Source organism: Esox lucius, chromosome 19, assembly GCF_011004845.1.
Source record: "Esox lucius isolate fEsoLuc1 chromosome 19, fEsoLuc1.pri, whole genome shotgun sequence".
Taxonomy (NCBI): domain Eukaryota; kingdom Metazoa; phylum Chordata; class Actinopteri; order Esociformes; family Esocidae; genus Esox; species Esox lucius.
In genome coordinates, this window is record NC_047587.1 from 26,091,753 (window position 1) to 26,115,401 (window position 23,649).

At 40.6% G+C, this 23,649-nt stretch overlaps 1 protein-coding gene across 1 annotated transcript in view; it reads left to right on the forward strand.

Annotated features, from left to right (window-relative positions):
- The window catches only part of cpne2 (copine II), a 43,419-nt gene that overhangs the window by 1,535 nt on the left and 18,235 nt on the right, over positions 1-23,649 (forward strand). Inside the window, exons 2-14 of the mRNA XM_013138968.3 lie at positions 3,219-3,421; positions 7,198-7,377; positions 8,992-9,066; positions 9,290-9,361; positions 9,554-9,637; positions 9,760-9,849; positions 10,564-10,662; positions 11,060-11,146; positions 11,646-11,705; positions 19,079-19,212; positions 19,918-19,972; positions 20,567-20,618; positions 20,848-20,981. Coding sequence (XP_012994422.1) covers positions 3,248-3,421; positions 7,198-7,377; positions 8,992-9,066; positions 9,290-9,361; positions 9,554-9,637; positions 9,760-9,849; positions 10,564-10,662; positions 11,060-11,146; positions 11,646-11,705; positions 19,079-19,212; positions 19,918-19,972; positions 20,567-20,618; positions 20,848-20,981 — 1,296 coding nt within the window. The 5' untranslated portion in view covers positions 3,219-3,247. The remainder of the gene's footprint in view (positions 1-3,218; positions 3,422-7,197; positions 7,378-8,991; positions 9,067-9,289; positions 9,362-9,553; positions 9,638-9,759; positions 9,850-10,563; positions 10,663-11,059; positions 11,147-11,645; positions 11,706-19,078; positions 19,213-19,917; positions 19,973-20,566; positions 20,619-20,847; positions 20,982-23,649) is intronic.

Below are 23,649 nucleotides of genomic sequence, written 5' to 3' on the forward strand. Positions count from 1 at the left end.
TACCGTGGCAAATCAAACGCTCAATTTCCATCACTAGTCAGCATACACCAGGGCTGACAGGCAATTAGTGTTGGAGTAAATGACAATGTACGCTGCGTTTACTGTGCTATTAGGGGAGGTGAGGCACAGTTTCCAGTTCGACCAATAAGGGGTTGTGTGTGTGTGTGTGTTCATGTGTTTGAATCCCCTATCCCTCTGATTGTATCAGGATAAGGATGACCTATGCTGTTGATTTGGTAACAATAAATTACTTCCATTACATCATCATCATCCCTCAGATGTGAAGAAGTAGAATTTAGCTATTACGCTATCAAAACTATCCCTTTCAGTAAAGTTATGTATGGCCAGGACATTGCCGTAAGAGTGTGTTAGTAACTCCAGTGACCGTAATGTTGGACGAACAGATCCTGGGGGACTGTTAGGGATATGAGAAGAGTTACCTGTCAGCCTGTTATTTTTAGGTATGCAAGCAGGACTTAGATTATGACCTCTGTATTATATTTGCACTGACACCAAAACAACATTCACCTGTTTACATTATATGGAAGAGACTGAGTATGCAATATTTAAATTGTATGCACTTGTTTGCAAATACGTCCATGATGATTGATTATTATTTGGTTGTCAGTGTGACGTGTGTGTTTTGTTTATGTTACTGTCACATTTTCTGAGGTTGAAGCTAATTGTTGTTAATGATAACACCTTGATGGAAACAGCTTCATAGAAAGCCCCATAAAGATAGTTAATACCAAACCTGTCTGTTAACCCTTTCAGACCATGACAATGTAGAAAAGTCCTAATTTTATTTTTATTTTCAGTGTGTTTGTAATATCATTACAGTGTTTAAATAAATTAATAAATTGTAGTTTGATATACCGCTATGCAGTTAGTCGTACTGTGATCTATGGAATATAGACTAACCGATTTTTTATTTCCTGGTTTCACCAGCACAAGCAGTGGAGGGACATTGGTGTCCTCCACAATGGCACATCAGTATCTTAGCAACAAGAGCCCTCACCATACTCCTCATGTCCTCACATTTCTTTACCTGTGTATGAATGTTTGATTGTACATCTCTCATTTGGAATTCTCTAATATGATGCATGAACAACCCACAGATAAATTATTGTACGTGTAACTCTGACCTTCGTTTTTCCACAACTGAATTGATTCAAGCTCTCTGGGTACTCCATATGGTTAAAATAAAATGAGTATTTTCTTTATGGTACAATAATTAATGATATAGAGTATTATGTCATTATGGACATGACATAAAATCTCCTTTGTCTAAATATGAATGCAACTTTTGATGCCTTGGGAGGAGTGTATACCCCAATAAATGAACTTCTAAGTATTGACATGTTAGAGAAATACATATAATTAGATTTGTTATAGCTGAAAAAGACAAGCTTTTTGGGGAGACCGAATATATTAGCAAACAGCATTGAGTTTGTAAAACACGGGTCAAAATATCGACTGCCATGTTGAAGAAAGGCTTGGCTGAACACAAAAACAATAATTTTGAACCTATTGTCCTTTTCCATTACATCCTCTGTTATGGATAATACTGAGTCTGACTTAGAAATTGAAATATTGCTTATTTGTTGAAAAAAATCGTTAACATTTTTTTGTCTTATGGAATGAATGTCAGCTGAAGGCATATTACCTGTCTGAACAGTTTACAGCGCCAAGAACCATTACCCAACATGATATTTAACATGGACACATTTATGTCTCAGAAATATATACATAAGATATATTTGTATGCATTTTCTATACTTTAGACAGGAAAGTGGGGAAATTTATGTTTTTGCTGAAAGAGCAGGGGACCGGATTTGAACCCATGCTGCAGCAGTACATGTGCACCCAATACATTGACTTGTACAATACCACTGGACCCTTCTGAAATAGTGAAATTAAATATGCAAATTAGACATTGTGCCTACTTTGCCAATCGACATTTCTGGGCTTTGGATAAAGTCAGTTTATTTTGTGTGGCTTTTAAAAAAAGGTTCTATTATTTTTTCCAGTTGTATTTTCTTTAAGTTCAGTTTTTATTGTATTAGTTCAATCAAAACCAACAACACTCCAAATGTATTTTTATTTTTTAGTCCTGTAATACCAGTCTTATTGTTAAATTAAAAAAAATCTGTTTAAGTTGTGTTGATCTAAATATTGCCATTTATGACAAATTTTAGTATACATTTTCCAGTAGAATCTTAACTAAAATATAATGTTTGTTTTGCACCATTACAAATGATTCCTCAAATGCCTTGAGTCAAAGTTGGTCAAAGTGCTTCCAGTTTCCTGTACTGCACTCACATTACACCCTAATGGTAAGTAAGGAACATTGTTTTTGAGCCTGGGGAGAAGCCTCAGCCATAGACCACAGATAAGAATGTTCCCATATGGAAAAGTAATATATGGAAATATGTATATATGTATATATTATAAAATTAAGAGACCTTTTTCAAAAAGGAAGGTTTTGAGTGAGGAACAGAAGCGTTCAATTAGCAGTGGTCTCTTAATTTTAACACTTCTGTTCCTCACTCAAAACCTCTTCAACTTTTTTGGAAAGGAAAGAAAAAGGTGCATTGGACTCTTAATTCTGTATGTGGTAAACATCTATTTGGTTTAATTAACAAATGTACATGTATGTCAAAATATACAAGAATTGGCCCCTTTTATATATGTCAGATTGAAATATGTAATTAACATTAACAAGGGAAATGGCTCAAACGTAGCCTGTCATTTAGCAAATTCTCAAGCATAAGGAACAAAAAGTAGAACTTCCAAGCCAAGGTTTCTCTTAAACTGAAAGTCTTCTTGAAAGTACCAGTGTGAGCAGCAGCAGTCCACTGACACTATTTAAGTTGACTGTCCAGTCAATCACACTTGACTGACTAATGAACCTCAGCTGGGCTCTATCAGCCTTTTAACGGAGAAGGTGCAGGAAGGACATTGGAGGAGGGTGGGCTTCTACAGCACCACACCTCCTTTTGGAAATGATTTATTTTCCATTTGAATGTTCAGGTGGACCTTCGCCTGGAATCCCCCAAAGGCCCTGACTTCGTTATTATTAACCACCCGCATCGACCGCCTGTTCTTGCGTCTCCCTGTGTTATTTTACGCGTGCTTTCTAGGTCTCCACCTTGGGTTTGTCAGTACTATGGACAATGTTGTTCATAGTGTTGTTTCTCTGTGCTGTCTGTTGCCAGGCTGTGGGAGGGCTGACACTCCTGCGGGCATGGCCTACACTCTGGGCACAGGGCCTGAGTCTGGGCCAGTCGTGGGCACCCAGCACTGTATCACCAGGGTGGAGCTGTCCGTGTGCTGCGGCAACCTGCTGGACAGAGACGTGGCCTCCAAGTCTGATCCCTTTTGCGTCCTCTTTCATGAGGTGGAAGGCAACTGGGTTGAGGTGAGATGGGGAGAACATGGGTGGATGTGTGAGGAAGGGAGAAGCATGTTTGACATGTCCTAGTTTATAAAATGAGAGGAAATAGGATAATTGAGAGAGAGATTAGGATTAAGGGATGTTGGAAGCACAGATATGGTCTTAGTGATTCAGGTTGGACCAAAGATTATCCTCAAAGCAAGCGAGTCAAACCCCAAAACAAACTATAGTAATATAATATACACCTGAGAGTGTAAAATAAACATTAAAAGGAAAAGGCCTTCTTGAATGTTCTCTGTGTTTTATTGATTGACACTCGTCAAAGTTTGCAATAACGCGGTATCCTGTATAAAAAAGGAAAATGGTGGAATGTCATTATACTGTGGAGGAACATGAATTGAGAGCTGACTTTGAAGCTGCGATGCCTTGAGGATTGTGGATCTGTGTGTTCCACATTGCCCCAGTGCCACAGAAAAAACATGCCAGCCTGCCTGGCTAGTGTTATGCTGAGGCAGGCTGTGATCGCTGCAGGCCTGAGCTGTTGGTCAACAGGGCAGGCTCCAACATGAAACCAGCATAGCGGTTGCTGCAGTAACCATGGAAACGTGGATGGAAACAAAGGCGTCATTATGTTGTTGATGCATGGAAACAGAGTGGAAAGAGGAGGAATAGAACTTAGGAAGGCAAATGGATTACACATGTACACCGAGCTTTTCCAAAGGTGTAAAATGGCACCTCTTTATACTCACTGAGCATGTCATGGAAATAATACAATTCAGATGCTTGTAATTCAAAGCGGCTTACAGTCATGCGTCCATACGTTTTATGTGCAGGTGGTGTCGTGAACTGGAGACCCTATCCTGGCATTGCAAGCACCATGCTATACCGACTGAGCCACAGAGGACCACCTAGTAAGCTGTCAGATTAGGGCCAAATGCTGCGCATGCACGGAATGGTTCGCAAAAGCAAGATTGTATGTGCTAGCAAGACCATCAAATGAGCGAAAAACCCATGAGCTGACACCCAGTGCAGTCTGAGCATGAAGTATGGGTTTCCCGTACTCTTGCAAATTGATGCTAACTCGTGCATGAAACTGTTTGATCATACATTTTAATTTCGCTCACAGTAATTTCTCATAGCTTATGTTATGAATATTTTACAGGTAAATCCTTTTTTGAGCAATCGCGGCATGTGGGGATGTTACAGTAGGATGTCACTATGATGTCGCAATTATACTTCCATGTGGACTCGGCATGACAAGAAGTCAGTTTCACCATGTCTCCTATTTTCATGCAAAAATAGGCTATTATGAAAACAGTCCTGTTGGTGAAAATACTGGTCGCAAGATTTACTTTTAAATAAATGAAGTGCTTCGATGGCATTGCTTTTTTTGCGATGTATTAATTTCACTGTGATATGCTGCTGTGAGTTAGTGAGCGAGCAAGCGAGTGAGCTGTGGCGATGTGTGTTTGTGTGTGTATGTGTGTGTTTGTTTGTGTGTGTTGAGAGGGAGCGCTGCAGGCTGGAGCATAACACACAGCTCCAGGCAGGCTCTCCACATTCATCCTGTACAATATGTATTTTGCAAGGGTGATAATAACACATCAATCCCGACAAACCAAAGCAAAAACTCTAGAAAAAATAGAGCCAACTGACAGACCGGACCAATCTGATGTGCTGTATTGCTTGGACATTTGTTTTTCGGTCAGATCAGCTTTAGGCTGCTACATCAATTGTACAGTCCCATTTGTAAGTGAGAGAAGTTATTCAAACTTGGTTTGACCAGCTTAACCAGACTTTACAATTTTTTAAGCGGAATGAATCAATCAACAGCCGACATGCAGTTCTGTTCATGCCTGCAGTTGGGTTGGGAGGTTCTACACCTGTACGAAGTCAACTCAGCCCTGTGGATTCTACAGCCCAGTCATGTTACGTTCTCTGTGTCTGTGTGCAGTTAACATAACCCCTACACAAAATAATTTAATGTCTGGCCAAGTGCTGTCTTTCTGACTAATTCACTTGGGCGCTATAATGATTTTCACTTTACTCAATTTCAGACTTGCAAGCTCTCAAGTGACATTTCTGTGCCCCACGCTGGCTGTGCATGCTCAATGTAGTTTATGTCTGTGTGCCACTAGATCTCTGCTCGCAAGTCAAGTGCTCTGCTGGCTCTTCGACGTATCCTTTTGCTTTGCAAAAGCCACAAACATTTGGCCCAATTCCCATACCATAACATAGGATGAACATCTAGTCATCCTCACCATGATTTCTCTTTGAATCATGATGACCCTTCAGCTACAACATATGAACAAGGTTCTCTCCTTGGCGCCCGATGAGGCAGCCTCTATGTAATGGACGCTGACGGGTTTCGTTTACGGGTTTCTTGGTTGCATTTGGATTCCTTTGACTCTGAATGAACCTTTAAATATAACAGACAATACAGACAGCTGTTTTTTCTCCTGAGATTCTGTTGTCATCTGACAATATACAGCAAGACCTTTGAGTTGGTACCGCACACGCTATGCAAGGTCATTATTCCAGTCCCCTAAAATCAGAAGGTGTCCCGCTCACTTTACACCAATGACTGTACCTCCAACAATGCATCTGTTTGACCAGAGTGATGTCATCTGCAGTCTCGTCACTGAGAGCGATGTGTCCATGCACCATGGAGATGTCTACCAGATAGTGGCCTGGATCAGTCACAATAACCTGGAATTTAATACAGACTAAACCATGAAGGTGGTGGTTGGCTTCAGGAAATGACTACTTTCTCTTCCCCTTTAGATTTATGGAACAGCTGTTAGTTTGTCTGAATCATTCCAATCTCACCTAGTAGGACAAAGCTATCACCAAAATATACCACTTGCAGCCGGTGAAAAAACAGAAGATCTCACATCCGTAACAGACCATCCCCACCGCCTCATTGTAGAGCCTGCAGAAAGAGTCATCGGCTGCCACCTGCCCTACCACAAGGTCCCAAACAACTATAGACACACAGCCGAAAGCTACAGTGTATGAAACACAACTATTGACACACAGCCGAATGTTTAATAAGTATATGAAACACACATCTATAGACACAGCTGAATGCTTAAATATATGAAACACACAGCTATTGACACACAGCTGAATGTTTAATAAGAACATGAAACACACAGCTATTGACACACAGCTGAATGCTTAAATATATGAAACACACAGCTATTGACACACAGCTGAATGCTTAAATATATGAAACACACAGCTATTGACACACAGCTGAATGCTTAAATATATGAAACACACAGCTATTGACACACAGCTGAATGCTTAAATATATGAAACACACAGCTATTGACACAGCCCAAAGTTACAGTATTTGAAACACTTGAACACAAACACAGCAGAGAGGGTTTTAACAGGAAGGGTAGTTGTCGGTATCTCTTTGGGTGTGAATGAGGGTTTCTGGGTGGATGTGCCATCTGTGCTGTGGGGTTAAAGATGGAAGTGTGAAAGGAGGGAGGGGGTAACAGTAAGAGGTGTGGGGAGAGCAGAGTCTGGGGGTTCTAGTCAAACAGACAGGATGTAGCATGCTCCACTCTAGCCTAAAAAGATGATGGAACAAGAGGTGAGGGGTTTCTGTACATCTATCCGTGTGAGTCAGACAAACACTTTTAGTCACCACCACCTGGTTCATCTTTTACATGATCATACACTCTGCCCACCCCCGCACGTCCACCCTGCACCAGCAATGGGTTTGCAATGTGGTGTCATGTCTGTGAATGCACTACTTATCCCGAGGACCACATTACTGTTTTCAGATTGGTCGAACGGAGACTGCAGTGAATAACCTGAACCCAGTGTTTGGGGTGAAGTTCAAGGTGGACTATCACTTTGAAGAGATCCAGCGGCTGAAATTTGCCCTGTTTGATGAGGACAAGTGCAGCAGCCAACTGTATGAGCACGACTTCCTTGGAGAGTTCATCTGTACACTGGGGGTGGTATGCTCTGCTGTTGCAGTCAATCCTTCCTTATCATTCATCAAGTGTTTGTCAGTCTGTGAATCTTTCCTTACCATTTATCCAGTGTGGGTCAGTCTGTGAATCCATCCCTACCATTCATCCATTGGTCCCTGACCTCAGTCTGTGAATCCTTCCCTACCATTCATCCATTGGTCCCTAACCTCAGTCTATGAATCCTTCCCTACCATTCATCCACTGGTCCCTAACCTCAGTCTGTGAATCCTTCCCTACCATTCATCCACTGGTCCCTAACCTCAGTCTGTGAATCCTTCCCTACCATTCATCCACTGGTCCCTAACCTCAGTCTGTGAATCCTTCCCTACCATTCATCCACTGGTCCCTAACCTCAGTCTGTGAATCCTTCCCTACCATTCATCCACTGGTCCCTAACCTCAGTCTGTGAATCCTTCCCTACCATTCATCCACTGGTCCCTAACCTTAGTCTGTGAATCCTTCCCTACCATTCATCCACTGGTCCCTAACCTCAGTCTGTGAATCCTTCCCTACCATTCATCCACTGGTCCCTAACCTCAGTCTGTGAATCCTTCCCTACCATTCATCCACTGGTCCCTAACCTTGGTCTGTGAATCCTTCCCTACCATTCATTCACTGGTCCCTAACCTCAGTCTGCGAATCATTCCATACCATTCATCCACTGGTCCCTAACCTCAGTCTGTGAATCCTTCCCTACCATTCATCCACTGGTCCCTAACCTCAGTCTGTGAATCCTTCCCTACCATTCATCCACTGGTCCCTAACCTCAGTCTGTGAATCCTTCCATACCATTCATCCACTGGTCCCTAACCTCAGTCTGTGAATCCTTCCCTACCATTCATCCACTGGTCCCTAACCTCAGTCTGTGAATCCTTCCCTACCATTCATCCACTGGTCCCTAACCTCAGTCTGTGAATCCTTCCATACCATTCATCCACTGGTCCCTAACCTCAGTCTGTGAATCCTTCCCTACCATTCATCCAATGGTCCCTAACCTCAGTCTGTGAATCCTTCCATACCATTCATCCACTGGTCCCTAACCTCAGTCTGTGAATCCTTCCCTACCATTCATCCAATGGTCCCTAACCTCGGTCTATGAATCCTTCCCTACCATTCATCCACTGGTCCCTAACCTCAGTCTGTGAATCCTTCCCTACCATTCATCCACTGGTACCTAACCTCAGTCTGTGAATCCTTCCCTACCATTCATCCACTGGTCCCTAACCTCAGTCTGTGAATCCTTCCCTACCATTCATCCACTGGTCCCTAACCTCAGTCTGTGAATCCTTCCATACCATTCATCCACTGGTCCCTAACCTCAGTCTGTGAATCCTTCCCTACCATTCATCCAATGGTCCCTAACCTCAGTCTGTGAATCCTTCCATACCATTCATCCACTGGTCCCTAACCTCAGTCTGTGAATCCTTCCCTACCATTCATCCAATGGTCCCTAACCTCGGTCTATGAATCCTTCCCTATTATTCATCCACTGGTCCCTAACCTCAGTCTGTGAATCCTTCCCTATTATTCATCCACTGTATGTCAGAAGTTGGGCATTTAAGTCATCACTGCTTTCTCTTTCTGGTCTGTTACCTTCAGATTGTGTCCAATAAGAAACTTCACCGGCCTCTGACCTTGGCCAATGGCAAGCCAGCTGGGAAGGGAACCATCACCGTGAGAGCATCATGCTTACACAACTCATACACACACAGTATTTTTTTAACACAGCGTTGTGTTACATTGTACCACACAGTATTCTTTAACATGATTTAGTGTTACATAGTACCACACAGTATTGTTTAACGTGATATAGTGTTACATTGTACCACACAGTATTGTTTAACATGATTTAGTGTTACATAGTACCACACAGTAACAGTTTATTTCTTGTTTACAGATAACTGCTCTGGAACTGTCAGACAATAGAATAATCACATTGACCTTGTGTGGGAGAAAGCTTGACAAGAAGGTAGCAGCCACTGCCTACATAGTAACATCATGTTATATTCGCTGTTGAGAAGTTCTTACATTATATTTGGAATAACAAGAATATTTTTTCAATGAAGATGACGCTGGTGAAATAACAATGCCTCCTACAGGTCATGGTGGTATGCCTGCAGCTATGTGGGTCATTGGCAAACCACACTGTTTTGTTTTGTAGGATTTCTTTGGTAAATCAGACCCCTACCTGGAGTTCCACAAGCAGGGAGATGATGGGAAGTGGATGTTAGTCCACAGGACAGAGGTGAGGAGCTAAGGGCTGGTCAGGGTGTTTTATATTACTAAACAAGGTGCATGAGCACCAGAACCGGAGAGACCTGAATCCATTTCTGTATTCAAAGTGAGATGTGTGTTCTTGTGCTGCAGGTGATAAAGAACACCCTGGACCCAGTGTGGAAGCCCTTCACGGTACCTCTCATCTCCCTCTGTAATGGGGATGTGGACAGAAGCATCAAGGTCAGTGACAATTTAACAATGTGTGCCATTATCCAGGGCTTGGGTGGTTGCTCACCAGATCTTTCCTCCTGTTTCAGCCCCTAGTCCTCATATAGAATAATAGCTCAAAACTGTTGTGGTGTTTTTTGCCCCAAATATAAACAGTAGTTGAATCTAAAAGGACCTCTGGCACCTGTTTGCAGTCAAAGTGGAGGATTCATCTGAGTTATGGCAAGAATCTTTTAGCAGTGGAATCCCCCTTCATATGTGCAAAATATATATATATATATATAGAATGCCATGATATACAGGTGCGGGTCATAAAATTAGAATATCATCAAAAAGTAGATTTATTTCAGTAATTCCATTCAAAAAGTGAAACTTGGGGTTTTCAGTAGTTGTCAGTTATAATCATCAAAATTAAAAGAAATAAACACTTGAAATATATCAGTCTGTGTGGAATGAATGTATACATTATACAAGTTTCACTTTTTGAATGGAATTACTGAAATAAATAAATGTTTTGATGATATTCAAATGTTATGACCAGCACCTATATACATATATATATGTTTGACGACACGATTTCCTGTTGAGTGAGTTTTTGCTCAAAGAACAGTGGGTCCGATTCAAACCCATGCTGCAGTATGGGATGTGTCCGTTGCACCACCCCAGGTCACTAACTTAAGATTCTTTTGTTGTTGTTTGTGTTCTGCCTGTTGCCTCAACTGACAGGTACTCTGCTATGATTATGACAATGATGGAGGCCATGACTTCATTGGAGAGTTTCAGACCACGGTCACCAAAATGAGCGAAGCCCAGAATTCGCTGGAGGTAACAGATTCTTTGTAACTTCACAATTCTGTTCTCTCTATTGTTTCCCATTTCAATGCACTTCAAGCTATAATTAGATGCCAGTACAGTCTTAAAGCAGAGCTCACCTGTTAATATTTATAGTCACAAGTGCATGTTTCACTTGTGACTGCTGTAGACATTTCTCTGTACTGCTATGGTATGTTTTGACCTCACTATATCATATTGTGTAGATGATTTACAGCTGCTGAGAAAAGTATGAACAGCTTTGTGTTTGACCAGTTTTTTTGGTGAAAAACTTTGTCATTAGCTAATGGCAGACATGCAAATGGAACTTATGTTTGAATGAGTGTAAATCATGTGGGTGTGCAGATGTAGTTCCAGTTGTAATTCCTCACTCCGTGTTTCTCTCCTCCAGGTCGAGTTTGAATGCATCAATCCGAAGAAGCAGAAAAAGAAAAAGAGCTACAAAAACTCTGGAGTCATCATTCTGAAGTCATGCAAGGTGAACCAAAACACACAGATACCTATAGATATACAATACACACTGTCCCTCTTCATCGTTAATTAGTCAACCTATTATGGCATTTGCAAAAGGCATATTAGGTCTAAAAGGAAAAAGCTTTGAATATTATGAATGCACATTAAAGCATTATGCACACAGATAATTACTTGCCTTCATTATTGTTTTTTTTCATTCTAAACAAAACGCTTGTAAGTGTGGCTTTGCTGTAGGCTGGGATTAGAGTAATGGCTTCAAATCCCTGTTAAATGCATATATTAATATCAGCACAAAACACCTGTCAGTCCCACAGCCAACCACAGGGCTGCCTGCACTAATCACCTTTGTTCAGACAGCCAATTACTGAACATGGAGATGACTCAGTCCTATGAAAAGGCCACTGGCCGTCTCCTCCAATTGTTTACTTTTGGGGGAAATAATTTGAAAAGCTACAGTTAGAATGCCATAATTGTTAATTTTTTTGGTAATATTCTCTCCATAGGTGGAAAGGGACTACACCTTCCTGGACTATATTTTAGGGGGATGCCAGATCATGTTTACTGTAAGTAGGACATCATCCCTAATCTCAATGTTTCCCTGTCTATTACCTTGACTGCCCACTCTTCCCCATTTCTGACCCTTGAACCAAACTCTCTCCCTTATCTGACCCTTGACCACCAATCCTCCCCATCTCTGACCTTTGATTCCCACTCTCCCCCATCTCTGACCATTCACTCTGACTCCCTCCCATCTCTGACCTTTGACTCACACTCTCCCCCATCTCTGACCCTTGACTCCCACTCTCCCCCATCTCTGACCCTTAACTCTGAGTCCCTCCCATTTCTGACCCTTGAATTCCACACTCCCCCATCTTTGACCCTTGACTTCCACTCCCTTTCATCTCTGACCCTTGACTCTGAGTCCCTCCCATCTCTGACCCTTGAGTCCTAGTCCCTTCCATTTCTGACCCTTGACCCTGAGTCTCTCCCATCTCTGACCTTTGACTTCCACTCTCTCCCATCTCTGATATGTGACCCAGACTCTCCCGCATCTCTGACCCTTTTAAGACATTTTGAAATATCTTTTAAACATGTATTCATAATTTGAAAATAACCCACTTGCATAGGTTAATAAAATAATGTATTATCTCTAATGGCACAGAAATGTTGTACATATTCATGCAACAGTGAAATTCTAAGAGCAGTACTCACTGTGATCTGTTTTATCAGCCCCAGGGTTTAACAGAATGTGAGAACAACATTTAACACCAACGTGATGATTTGGTGTTTACATACATAAAAAGAAAGTTTCACTATTTTAGAGCTTAATGTTTTGTGGTTCATCACCTCCACTGTGGTCTGTGGGCCAAGATAAACTATAATTAATGTTATTTTTTACAAACTTCAGCTTCAATTTCAGTTTATGCTAAAATCAATGGAATTAGGGCATGTCAACATGTATACTAATGTCCAAATAACTTCTAAGTTATATCAGACCAAATTCGAAAGTTTGTTTCAGGGGATGTTTTTTAAAAGTTAATGTAAAGCATCTAGACACCCAGGGGCATAGCGGTAGGGGGACAGGGGGGATCTGTCCTACCAATGTTAGAAGCAGGTAAATTGCTCCCTCCCATCAGACCATCACACATTTCTACATGATTTTGGAAGATCAAATGTCTCTTCTTGCTAAATGTATATGGGTTTAGATGTTCATGTATTGGTTTCCATCATGCCAACACACCCAGATGCTACCAGAAATTCCTGCAGCTCCTTTAAGGTTGCTATTGTAGATAGCCTCCATGATGAGCTTTCTCCTTGTCCTGTCATAAATTTTGGAGGGACATAACAATGTTCCATGGTTTATATAATGCCTTGAGATTACTTTTATATCCCTCCTGATCTGTAACTTTCAACAGCATGACCCCGTAGATGTTCTGTTAGCTCCTTGTGCACCAAGGCTATTTTACTGTATGAAACCAAGAAATCCTACAGGAGCAGCTGATTTTATTTATCAGTAATAACAATAACTTCAGTTGATGTCAAGTGATGACAAATTCCCTTTGTACATGACTTGTAATGAAAATTGTTAAATCTGAGCACAGTTGCAACCCCTATTCGAAAGGGTGTGCACAGTTATGCAACCAAGATATTGACAGTTTTCTTTCTTTTTTTAAAAAAATGATTCATTTTTTGTACACTTTGAAAATAGTTGGTTACAAGATCTTGTTAAAGGTGAAAAAAGGTATGGAATGCTATGATGATTTCAGGATGTTTATTTATTTTATATTCTTGCATTATACTGTCAATTAGTATTGTCACTATATTTGTAACTTATAAACAGAGAACAGTCCATGGCATGGCTGTGAATATTAGAAAAAATGTGGTTTACAAAATCCAGTTCATTCTGATCCGGCCCCAGGTGATTTGCAGAATTTTTTACAGTACATGCCCCCATTACATCTATAGATATTTACCTTGCCGTATTTTTTATAGATATCTGAACCATGGATTACGGATCATCATAGCCCCTGGATTACTTTCATGCTGAGGAACCATCTAACGTTTGTGAAATTCTTCTTTAAGAGCAAGAGAGGCTTATGAAAATCCAAACTAAGTACTTTACAGCCACAAAAGAGCTTTTAAAATTCCCTGAATGGCAACATTATGGTTGCCATTCAGTGGTTCCAATTTGCCACACCTCTTAAATTACTTGTGTCCAGACTTAAGACCCTTAAGCTTGAGACTCCAGTCTTTCCTCTCCTTCAAAATATAATAAACTGCTATTTGATAATAAACTGCACCTGTTGAATCCCCTATTCCTATCTGTATATGTAATCTATATCACTGTTATTTAATATTTATTTGTTTTGCATTTAATTGTCTTAAAATTGAGAATTAAAATTGGTTTTCAAATAATTTAAATACTTTTGCTAAATAAGAGTTAAAAATATGAATGATTTTAAATGTATTTTAATTACTCAATATTAACTATCCAATTAACCGCAAATCCAACTTTACTGTATATCGAACACTGAGATTGTTGAAAGGCTAATCTCTGGTAATGATGAGGATGGGAATGTTTGCTAAAGAGAACGGTACTCACACTACCTTCTGTGTGATTCTGTTGAACCAATAATTTTGTCTGAATGTTGTCATTTTTTTAAGAGAATACAACATTTGTGTTGCCATAGCTACTGTGGTTTGTGCCGGAGCCAAATTGCGTGCAGCAGAAATGAAAGAGTGGTGTGAGTACCAGCAGGCCCGGTTCCACGGGGGTGGGGGGGCAGAAGTGGGCAGTGCTCCCTCAGTTTTGTGTCCCCATATACATAGCCGATCGTATATGAATTCGACTCGGTCTGATGGTCTTTGTCAACACATTACGATCAATGCATGTCGATCGGCTTTACATGCGTATCTATGTTTAAAAAAAAAATGTCTGGGGGGGTGCGCAGTGATTAGACATGCTTCCTCATTTATACAAAATGCACCCTCAGTCATGTCATCCTGGCGCCGGCACTGAGTACCAGTCTCTTAGCTAACACTCAAATCCTTGACACTCTTGTCGTTGCCAATTGGCACATGACTTGAAGTAAAACGAATGGAATGTAGGATAAAGGAATTGTTAGGCAAGGCTGATGAAAGTATAGGCAATGGAATGTAGGCTAAAGGGACTGTTAGCAAGGCTAATGAATGTATAAGGAATGGAATTTAGGCTAAAGGGACTGTTAGCAAGGCTAATGGAAGTATAGGGAATAGAATCTAGGCTAAAGAGACTGTTAGCAAGGCTAATGGAAGTATAGGGAATAGAATCTAGGCTAAAGGGACTGTTAGCAAGGGTAATGGAAGTATAGGGAATAGAATCTAGGCTAAAGGGACTGTTAGCAAGGCTAATGTACAGTGGATAGAAAAATTCTACACACCCCTGTTAAAATGTCAGTTTCTTATGATGTAAAAGAATGATACAAAGATAAATCATGTCAGAACTTTTTCCACCTTTAATGTAACCTATAACGTGAACAATTCAATTGAAAAACAAACTGAAAACTTTGAGGGGGAAAAATTTTACACTCACAATAACCTGGGTGCATAAGTGTGCACACCCTTAAACTAATACTTTGTTGAAGCACCTTTTGATTTTTATACAGCACTCAGTCTTTTTGTGTAGGAGTCTATTAGCATTGCAAATTTAGACGTGGCAATATTTGCCCACTGTTCTCCAATTCTGTCAGATTGTGAGGACATTTCCTGTGTACAGCCCTCTTCAGATCTCCCCACAGATGTTCAATTGGATTCAGGTTTGGGCTCTGGCTGGGCCATTCTAAAACATTAATCATCTTCTGGGGAAACCATGCTTTTGTGGATTTTGGATCTGATGATGAAGAAGCCGTTCTCTTCATCTTTCAGGACGCCTGAAGGTTCTGTGGCAACATTTTCTGGTATTTGGAACTGTTCATAATTCCCTCCACCCTTACTAAGGCCCCGGTTCCAGCTGAAGAAAAACAGTCCCAAAGCATGATGCTGCCACCACCATGCTTGACTGTGGTTATGGTGTTCTTTGGGTATGTGCAGTATTGTTTTTGCGCCAAACATACCTTTTGGAATTATGGCCAAAAAGTTAAACCTTGGTTTCATCAGAACATAACACATTTTCCCACGTGCTTTAGGGGGACTTTACTTTGTTTTTGCAAACTTCAGCCTGGCTTGGATGTGTTTCTTTGTAAGAAAATGCTTCCGTCTTGCCATCCTACCCCACAGCCCATTCATATGAAGAATACGGGAAATTGTTGTCACATGTAGCACACAGCCAGTACTTGCCAGAAATTCCTGCAGTTCCTTTAATGTTGCTGTAGGCCTCTTGGAAGCCTCCCTGACCAGTTTTCTTCTTGTCTTTTCATACATTTTGGAGGGATGTCCAGGGATGTCCATGCTTTTGGAAATGCTTTTGTACCCTTCTCCTGACTGATATCTTTCAACAATGAGATCCCTCTGATGCTTTGGAAGCTCTCTGCGGACCATGGCTTTTGCTCTGAGATGCAACTAAGAAAATGTCAGGAAAATCCTATTAGTACAGCTGAACTTTATTTGTGATTAATCAGAGTCAATTTAAATGATGGCAGGTGTTTTAATGACTTTAACATGAGTTTGAAAGTGATTGGTTAATTCTGAACAAAGCCACATCCCCAGTTATAAGAGGGTGTGCACACTTATGCAACCAGGTTATTGTAAATTTTTTATTTTACATTTTTCCCCCTCAAAGATTTCAGTTTGTTTTTCAATTGAATTGGTCACATTATAGGTCACATTAAGAGTGGTAAAAGTTCTGACATGATTTATCTTTGTCTCATTCATTTACATCACAAAAACCTGGCATTTTAACAGGGGGGTATAGACTTTGTATATCCACTGTAGGTCCCTCTTGATGATCCAATGGATTTTGCTTTTGTACTGTGTCATATTATGTTTGTCCTTTCTGTAAACATTTTCTGAAACCTAGATGATGAGCAGAACATGTGTTATGACTTCTGACAATTTTATGGTGTATTAAAAAAATAAATTATCCTTTTTCTACTTTGACTAATTATATATGTATATTTTTTATTTTGGAAACATTAATAAGATGCTCATAACATCATAAAACCTCATTCTCAATCCACTTTCAATCTCAATCCACATTTCAAGTTATTTAAGAATATCCCCATTTATGCTTAGTAGAAATTATATACCTGAATGATATAGTTCAGTTGAGATCAGTGTTTGAGAAGGAATGTGAATATAAATCCTCAAATGTGCATCCTGCAGTTCTCGGCTTTCTTTTGTCAGAGACCCAGGGCTCTGAGTGATCTCTGTTAAAGCTGTTCTGTTTCTCTCTCTCTGTTCCACAGCATTCAATCAGACTTAACATGCATCTAATCCTAATCTGTTAGAGGGAAAATAGTTTCTCTAGAGATGAAGATGAGGAGAGCTGCTCAAATATACCCTTGAAATAAAGATTGTGTTTGTCGTAATTGCAGGGATAACCTTATTGGCAATATAACACAGTCATGTAGCATTATGTTAAAAGAACTTAAAGCAGTGGTCAACCATCGTGCAGGTCAGGCATTCTGTGTCAAGTACTGCCCAGTTGACCAGTGTTAAGTCTTAAAGCGATCTACTGTAAGAATCGATCTGATTGTACTTTAGGGTCTCCACACCAAACAGTGATAAAGACATGGTTAACAAATAGAGTGGTCATCCATCTAGAGCAGGGGTGGGCAGTATTTTTCACTGGGTGGCCACACTGAAAATGCCAGAGAACATCGTGGGCCAGATTACTTTTTAACCAACATGCCTAAAAAACACTCAACATAGCTAACTCTGTTAACTCGCATATTATATTTATGCATATTTATTTTCCATGCAACACCGTTTTTCATAATTGAACTTAATTTAATTTAACAATGTTTTTTTTTAATTATTTTCTGTTAACAACTGTTATTATGGCAGGCAAAGGCCTAAAAAAAAACTTTTGAGGGTTATTATTCAACAGAAATGTTGCAACACATATTTGCCTTAAAACTTTACTTTCAACTCAACAGAATAAGCTACATAAGGTATAGTGTATAACAGTTATATAGGTATAATAGTTATTAGGGCAGACATATGTCTATGAAATCACTTCTGAAGATTTTCATTTAAAGCAAATGTTGGTATAATTGCCGTCATCTAACTTCATACAGTATATTTTTTGTACTACGTGCTTTTAATGACAGCGATTCCAGCAGCCCAGACCCCAAGAAATCTCCTTTTAGGGCCTTATCTTGCCCAGGTCTGATCTAGAGGAAACTGAGGCTCAGCTGGAGATGTGAGTTAGCTCTCTTCTCTCGCATGAGTAACTGTTCACTGCTCACCTTGCCTAGGGCTTGAAGGAGAAACAGGGGTTGGGCTATGAAGTGGCACCCTGATTCTGTCAGATCGCATCACTCCTTATCTTCCTCTCTCCTCTCAGTCTCTTCCCTCTCTCTCCTCATTCTCCATATATTGTCCAGTACAAGCTGCCCAATTGTCAGCAGCAGGTTTTGAAGGTGCTCCAGGAGATCTGAGTCATCAGCCATGCGCTTTGATAAGCATGTTGATTGAAGCGATTAGTCTGGGCTGGATGAGGATGTGGGCTTAGTGTTGTTTGAAGCCTCCAGGATGTGGTGGATGAGGATGTGGGCTTATTGTTGATTGAAGCCACCAGGCTGGGCTGGATGAGGATGTGGTCTTAGTACTGATTGAAGCCACCATGCTGGGCTGGATGAGGATATGGGATAGTGTAGATTGAAGCCATCCGGCTGGGCTGGATGAGGTCTTGGGCGTAGTGTTGATTGAAGCCACCAGGCTGGGCTGGATGAGGACTTGGGTGTATTGTTGATTGAAGCCACCAGGCTGGACTGGATGAGGATGTGGTCTTAGTTTTGTTTGAAGCCACCAGGATGTGGTGGATGAGGATGTGGTCTTAGTGTTGTTTGAAGCCACCAGGCTGGGCTGGATGAGGTCTTGGGCGTATTGTTGATTGAAGCCACCAGGATGTGGTGGATGAGGATGTGGTCTTAGTGTTGTTTGAAGCCACCAGGCTGGGCTGGATGAGGTCTTGGGCGTATTGTTGATTGAAGCCACCAGGCTGGGCTGGATGAGGATGTGGGCTTATTAGTGGGTGAACACTTGTACACCCCGTCACTGCCTCAGGGAGGGCATGCCAGTTCTAATCTTTGAGACAATTTGCATGTTTATATTGTTACCATCTAAATGAAGTCACTCTGCCTCAGGACAAACTAGAGCCTGAAATAAGGTTCTCTAGGATTCACTGGAATCTTTTTATATGCTTCAATTTCTTTTCCTATTTAAAGCTGATTTATATGCTTTGTTTTGTGTTTGTGAGCATGTCTTGTCTCCTTTTTGCTTTTCCTTCCTGTAGGTTGGCATTGACTTCACTGCGTCGAATGGGAACCCTCGGGAGCCCTCCTCTCTTCACTACATCAACCCTCTGGGCAGCAATGAGTACCTGTCAGCCATCCTGGCTGTGGGCCAGATAATCCAGGACTATGACACGTGAGTCCTATTTCAGTCAACTGAACACTAATGATTCAGTATGATCATGTCACAGATACACACAGTATACTATTTTGCCCTTGGCTAAGGAAGCATTATTTCTGGCATCTTTAGTCTGCCGAAGGAAAGGCTCTGGAGTTCCCCAAAGCTTCTTTACATGTGAAGACTACGTTCTGCCCATGTGTTCTCCACACACAGTCTCTCCTCTAATTATAGAGAACAGGCTACTGAAGTTTAATAACGTTAGATCAAAGCTGAATCAGTGTCTGGAAGATCAAGTGACGATCAGAGTATTCTACATAATAGGACCGAATATAATACCATTTGTTCTCATTGAGTTTCAATTCAATACATTTCAGTCTGAGTTATAGCCTACAGAGAACGAAGAGCAGATGGTGTTAACAAACTGTAGTTAAACTGCCTACATGTGTATACTGCCTAGTGACTTGCTGTTGAACATGATCCATACATACCCAGAAGCTTCTGGAAGCTCCAGATCTTTGGTATGGCAGGACTGAAAAAGTGGAGTTGCAGCAACTCTATTCTATAATTAATCACAATTACTGTTAAGTCCCCTGAAGGTCATTCAACCATTCTGTCTGTCTACTCCGTTTTAACTGTTTCTGGTACCTTCCCAAGTGTATTAACATTTTGATGATTTAGCTATTTACTCAAAACTGCCAATGTGCTGCTATTTTTCTTCAGCGACAAGATGTTTCCTGCTCTTGGATTTGGGGCTCAACTCCCTCCAGACTGGAAGGTGAGTGAATGTCCAGTACTGTCTGTGTGTGAGCATTTGTTTCCACAACCCACTGCTCGTGATTATAGACATAGATCCGTAAAGAGTGCTAAAGAGAAGAAGGCAACTTGAAGATAGTGCTTCCAGAGAGACAGAGCGTATAATACATGCATATCCCAATGATTATGCAACTGTCATCCCATCTGGGTTGCCATGGCATTGCACTGATAAAAAGGACAAAAGAAAGAGGATGGTGAGCAACAGAAATGGACAGAATATTTAGCCTTCAGATGGTATAAGGGAAGCATTTAGGGTTAAACCCATCTTTGGTCTGAGAGGACAAGTGGATGGAAAGAGGTAGATGATCATTACAGGTATGGAAATGTATGTAATGTAACTGGTGAGCTGGAAAGTAGAAGAAGAATAGATGAAGTGAGAGAAGCAGGATGTGGGGGAGGGAGACATGTTTGTCACATATGCAATTCACTGCTTTTCCAACCCGTTAAATTTCTACAATGAAAATATCTTTATACTGCAGCTGCATTTCTGTAGACTCTGTGTAGACATTATACATTTTCAATTGGAAGTGAGACTGTCTTTTTCTTTAACCTACAGGTGTCTCATGAATTTGCTATCAACTTTGACCCCACCAATCCATTCTGCCAAGGTGAGCAACTATGTTTTATTTAAGCCCAATAAAAAAACACAAAAATCAACATTGAACTTTCTGCAGGCTTTACTAAGGTTGTTTATGGTTTTTGCTTTGTACAAAGTCATCTGCCCAATGGATCAGAGAAATGCTATACTTAGTCCTTAGAAATATACTGAATTTTAGTGTAGTTGGAGTGTACAGGTGAGCATTTATGCTGGTTTGTATGTGTGCTTCCTGTGGTTAGGTGTGGAGGGGATTGCCCAGGCCTACTCTAACTGTCTGCCTCACATCCGCTTCTACGGACCCACCAACTTCTCCCCCATCATCACTCATGTGGCTCGCTTTGCCAGCCAGGCCCTCCAACAGGAGACTGCGGCGGTGAGGAGTGGCTTGTCACCACTGTTATGACTTCAACCTGTTCATTGTTTCATCATGTATCTGTTACATTGTTGGCCATCCAGAATGTCCATCCAGTTAAGTCAGAATTGCCAGTGTTTAATAAAATTCCACATTCATTTAATTTAATCACTTTATTTTGTGTAGAACAGACTTTAGATCTAGCAGTACGCGCAGAGTAATCATAAAGAAGAGAACATTTGTGTAAAAATCAGTTCAGTAAAGAACTGTTAGATAAGATGAGGCACACAAATATGTCAGTGTTGATTTAAATGATTATGCCAGCTCAAAGCTGTCAGTATCTCTCAGCATAAAGAGGTGAGGAAAGTCTGTCCTGATGAAAGTCTTGTATTTTGCCTGTTCACTGGGTGTATGAATTTCAATCATACGTGTGCGCTCATTATCAATGTTCAGAAAGTTATTGTACTTCTGCTTTATCCCAACTTACCACATTGTCTCACCACTGATCAGCACACTTCCTTTCGGGGTTTTCTGCATTTCCCATTTAAGGGAGTCAAACAGGCAACTACACCAACAGTTATGGCAGATTAAACAAAAAGCTCTGTTATCATTGACATTCAGCCATTCAGGAAGTACAGTCTGGATTTACATTTTCTGAAAAGGTAATCTTATTATTTACTATTGTGCCTAGGTAATTGTACTAATAACCCTGTTCTGTGCTCTGGTTGCCATGGTGATTGTGTAAGAAGCTGGTGTTGGCTTGCTAAAATCTATGATTGGCCTTTGATTTTGGTACCATTCAGATCCAGGCAGTTCTACAGTACTTGCCCCACAGTCCAATTGGTCCTCTGTACTGAATCAGGTCAGTATTTTAAATGTAGTATGTTACCTCAGAGCATGTGATCTTCTGGTCTTCTGTATAGAGTGTAAATAGGACAGGAAAGATGACTGAGCCCGCTGGGATGCACTCGCAACACTCGCCTTTAATAATATCACCCATTGTGACCTAATTGACCAAAAATATAACCTCCACTGAATACTTTGTGGACTGGAGGGTGTTAAAAGCAGGAACGCTGGAAAGTCTTCAAACATCCTCTGGGCATAAAACCTTGGCTTCACCAGATGGCACTGAGCCTGGAGGTGTAAGGACACAAGCTTTGTGTACTCTTTTCTGCTGCTTCAAGGTTAATTTAAGGGGTTCTTTAATGTTTCCTAACGAGTATGTGGGAAATGACAATGCATTCAAAATGTTCAGCATCATGACAGGTGTTAATGCAACAGGATGGTAATCATTGAGGGCAGCAGGGCGGCTCTTCTTGGGCACAGGATTGATCATTTCCGGAGAGCTGCTCCTGTGTCTTCTCTAAGTGTGTGATTGAACAGTTTAACAGAACCCTACTTCATAATTCCATGTGACAGGATATCAGAACATGGCTGAGGTGGTCTGGGCCGGTCTGGGCCGGTCTGGGCCGGTCTGGGCCAGTGGCTTTGTTTACTAACATTCGTTGTAAAATCATAAAAATATCTGCCACCTCTAGAAATTGATCAGAGTTGATTCCGCTCTATTGATGACTGTTTTAATTTCCTTTTTAATCCAGGGTGTATTTTTCTTTTTTTTTTATTCACTCTCTTTGATGGTGCCAATGTATCATCACAAACCTCCATGTAATAAGATACAGCCTACAATCTCATCCAGTGTGTCATTTCCTGACAACAGAACAGAGAACAGTTGGAGCTGTCATTCCACTGATGGACTTGTAGAACAGTACCTCTCTCTGTAGTCTAATTGGGTAGAACAAAATAAGTACTACATTTTGACTACAGCCTTATCTGATGATTGTATCCTTGATTTCTGTGGTTACAGTCAGCTTCACAATTATGATGCATATCAAAACCCCCAAAAATAGCAAGTTGTACATTTTTGTACCCAAAAGTAATATTCTGGTGTCTTTCTTAATTGCTTTAAAAAATTGACATATCAACATTAACAGAAAATGCTGAAGACAGGACAAAAACCTGGGGTTTGCAGTGAACACAAGCACTTTTCCACTCCCTTGGGCCAGGTGTGGTCAGACATGCTGTTGATGGGATATGTTTCTATCTAAAAGAAAGAGCTCCTGAAGTCACAGAACCTTTAAACCTTCCTATCATTGAGAAGGTACTTCAAACATTGTCTCAGTGTTCTGGGGCAGAGGTTTTTATAGAAAGACTCCATGGAAAGCCTACCCTTAGTACAGCTATAAGGAATAAGCCATATTTAACAATATGAAAAATAGCTGTAATCATTATTACATAATCTACGTCATTATTACTACGTTATCTACATCTACTATGTCATAATCTACATCATTATTACTACGTCATCTACATCTACTATGTCATAATCTACATCATTATTACTACGTCATCTACATCTACTATGTCATAATCTACATCATTATTACTACGTCATCTATTGTCCAATATCCCAGCCTATTGGACAGTAGATGACATAGTAATAATGCTGTAGATTATGTAATAATGATTACAGCTATTTTTCATATTGTTAAAAAAAATCTATTCTCTAGTAGAAACAGTTCTTTTCTATGCTTCAGATAGGACCATTCCTCTCAAACTGCTCAGCATGCTGTAATTAGAACTTAATGACTCCACTTAGTGCTGTTCACATGGGCCTATCAGCAAGCTGTGT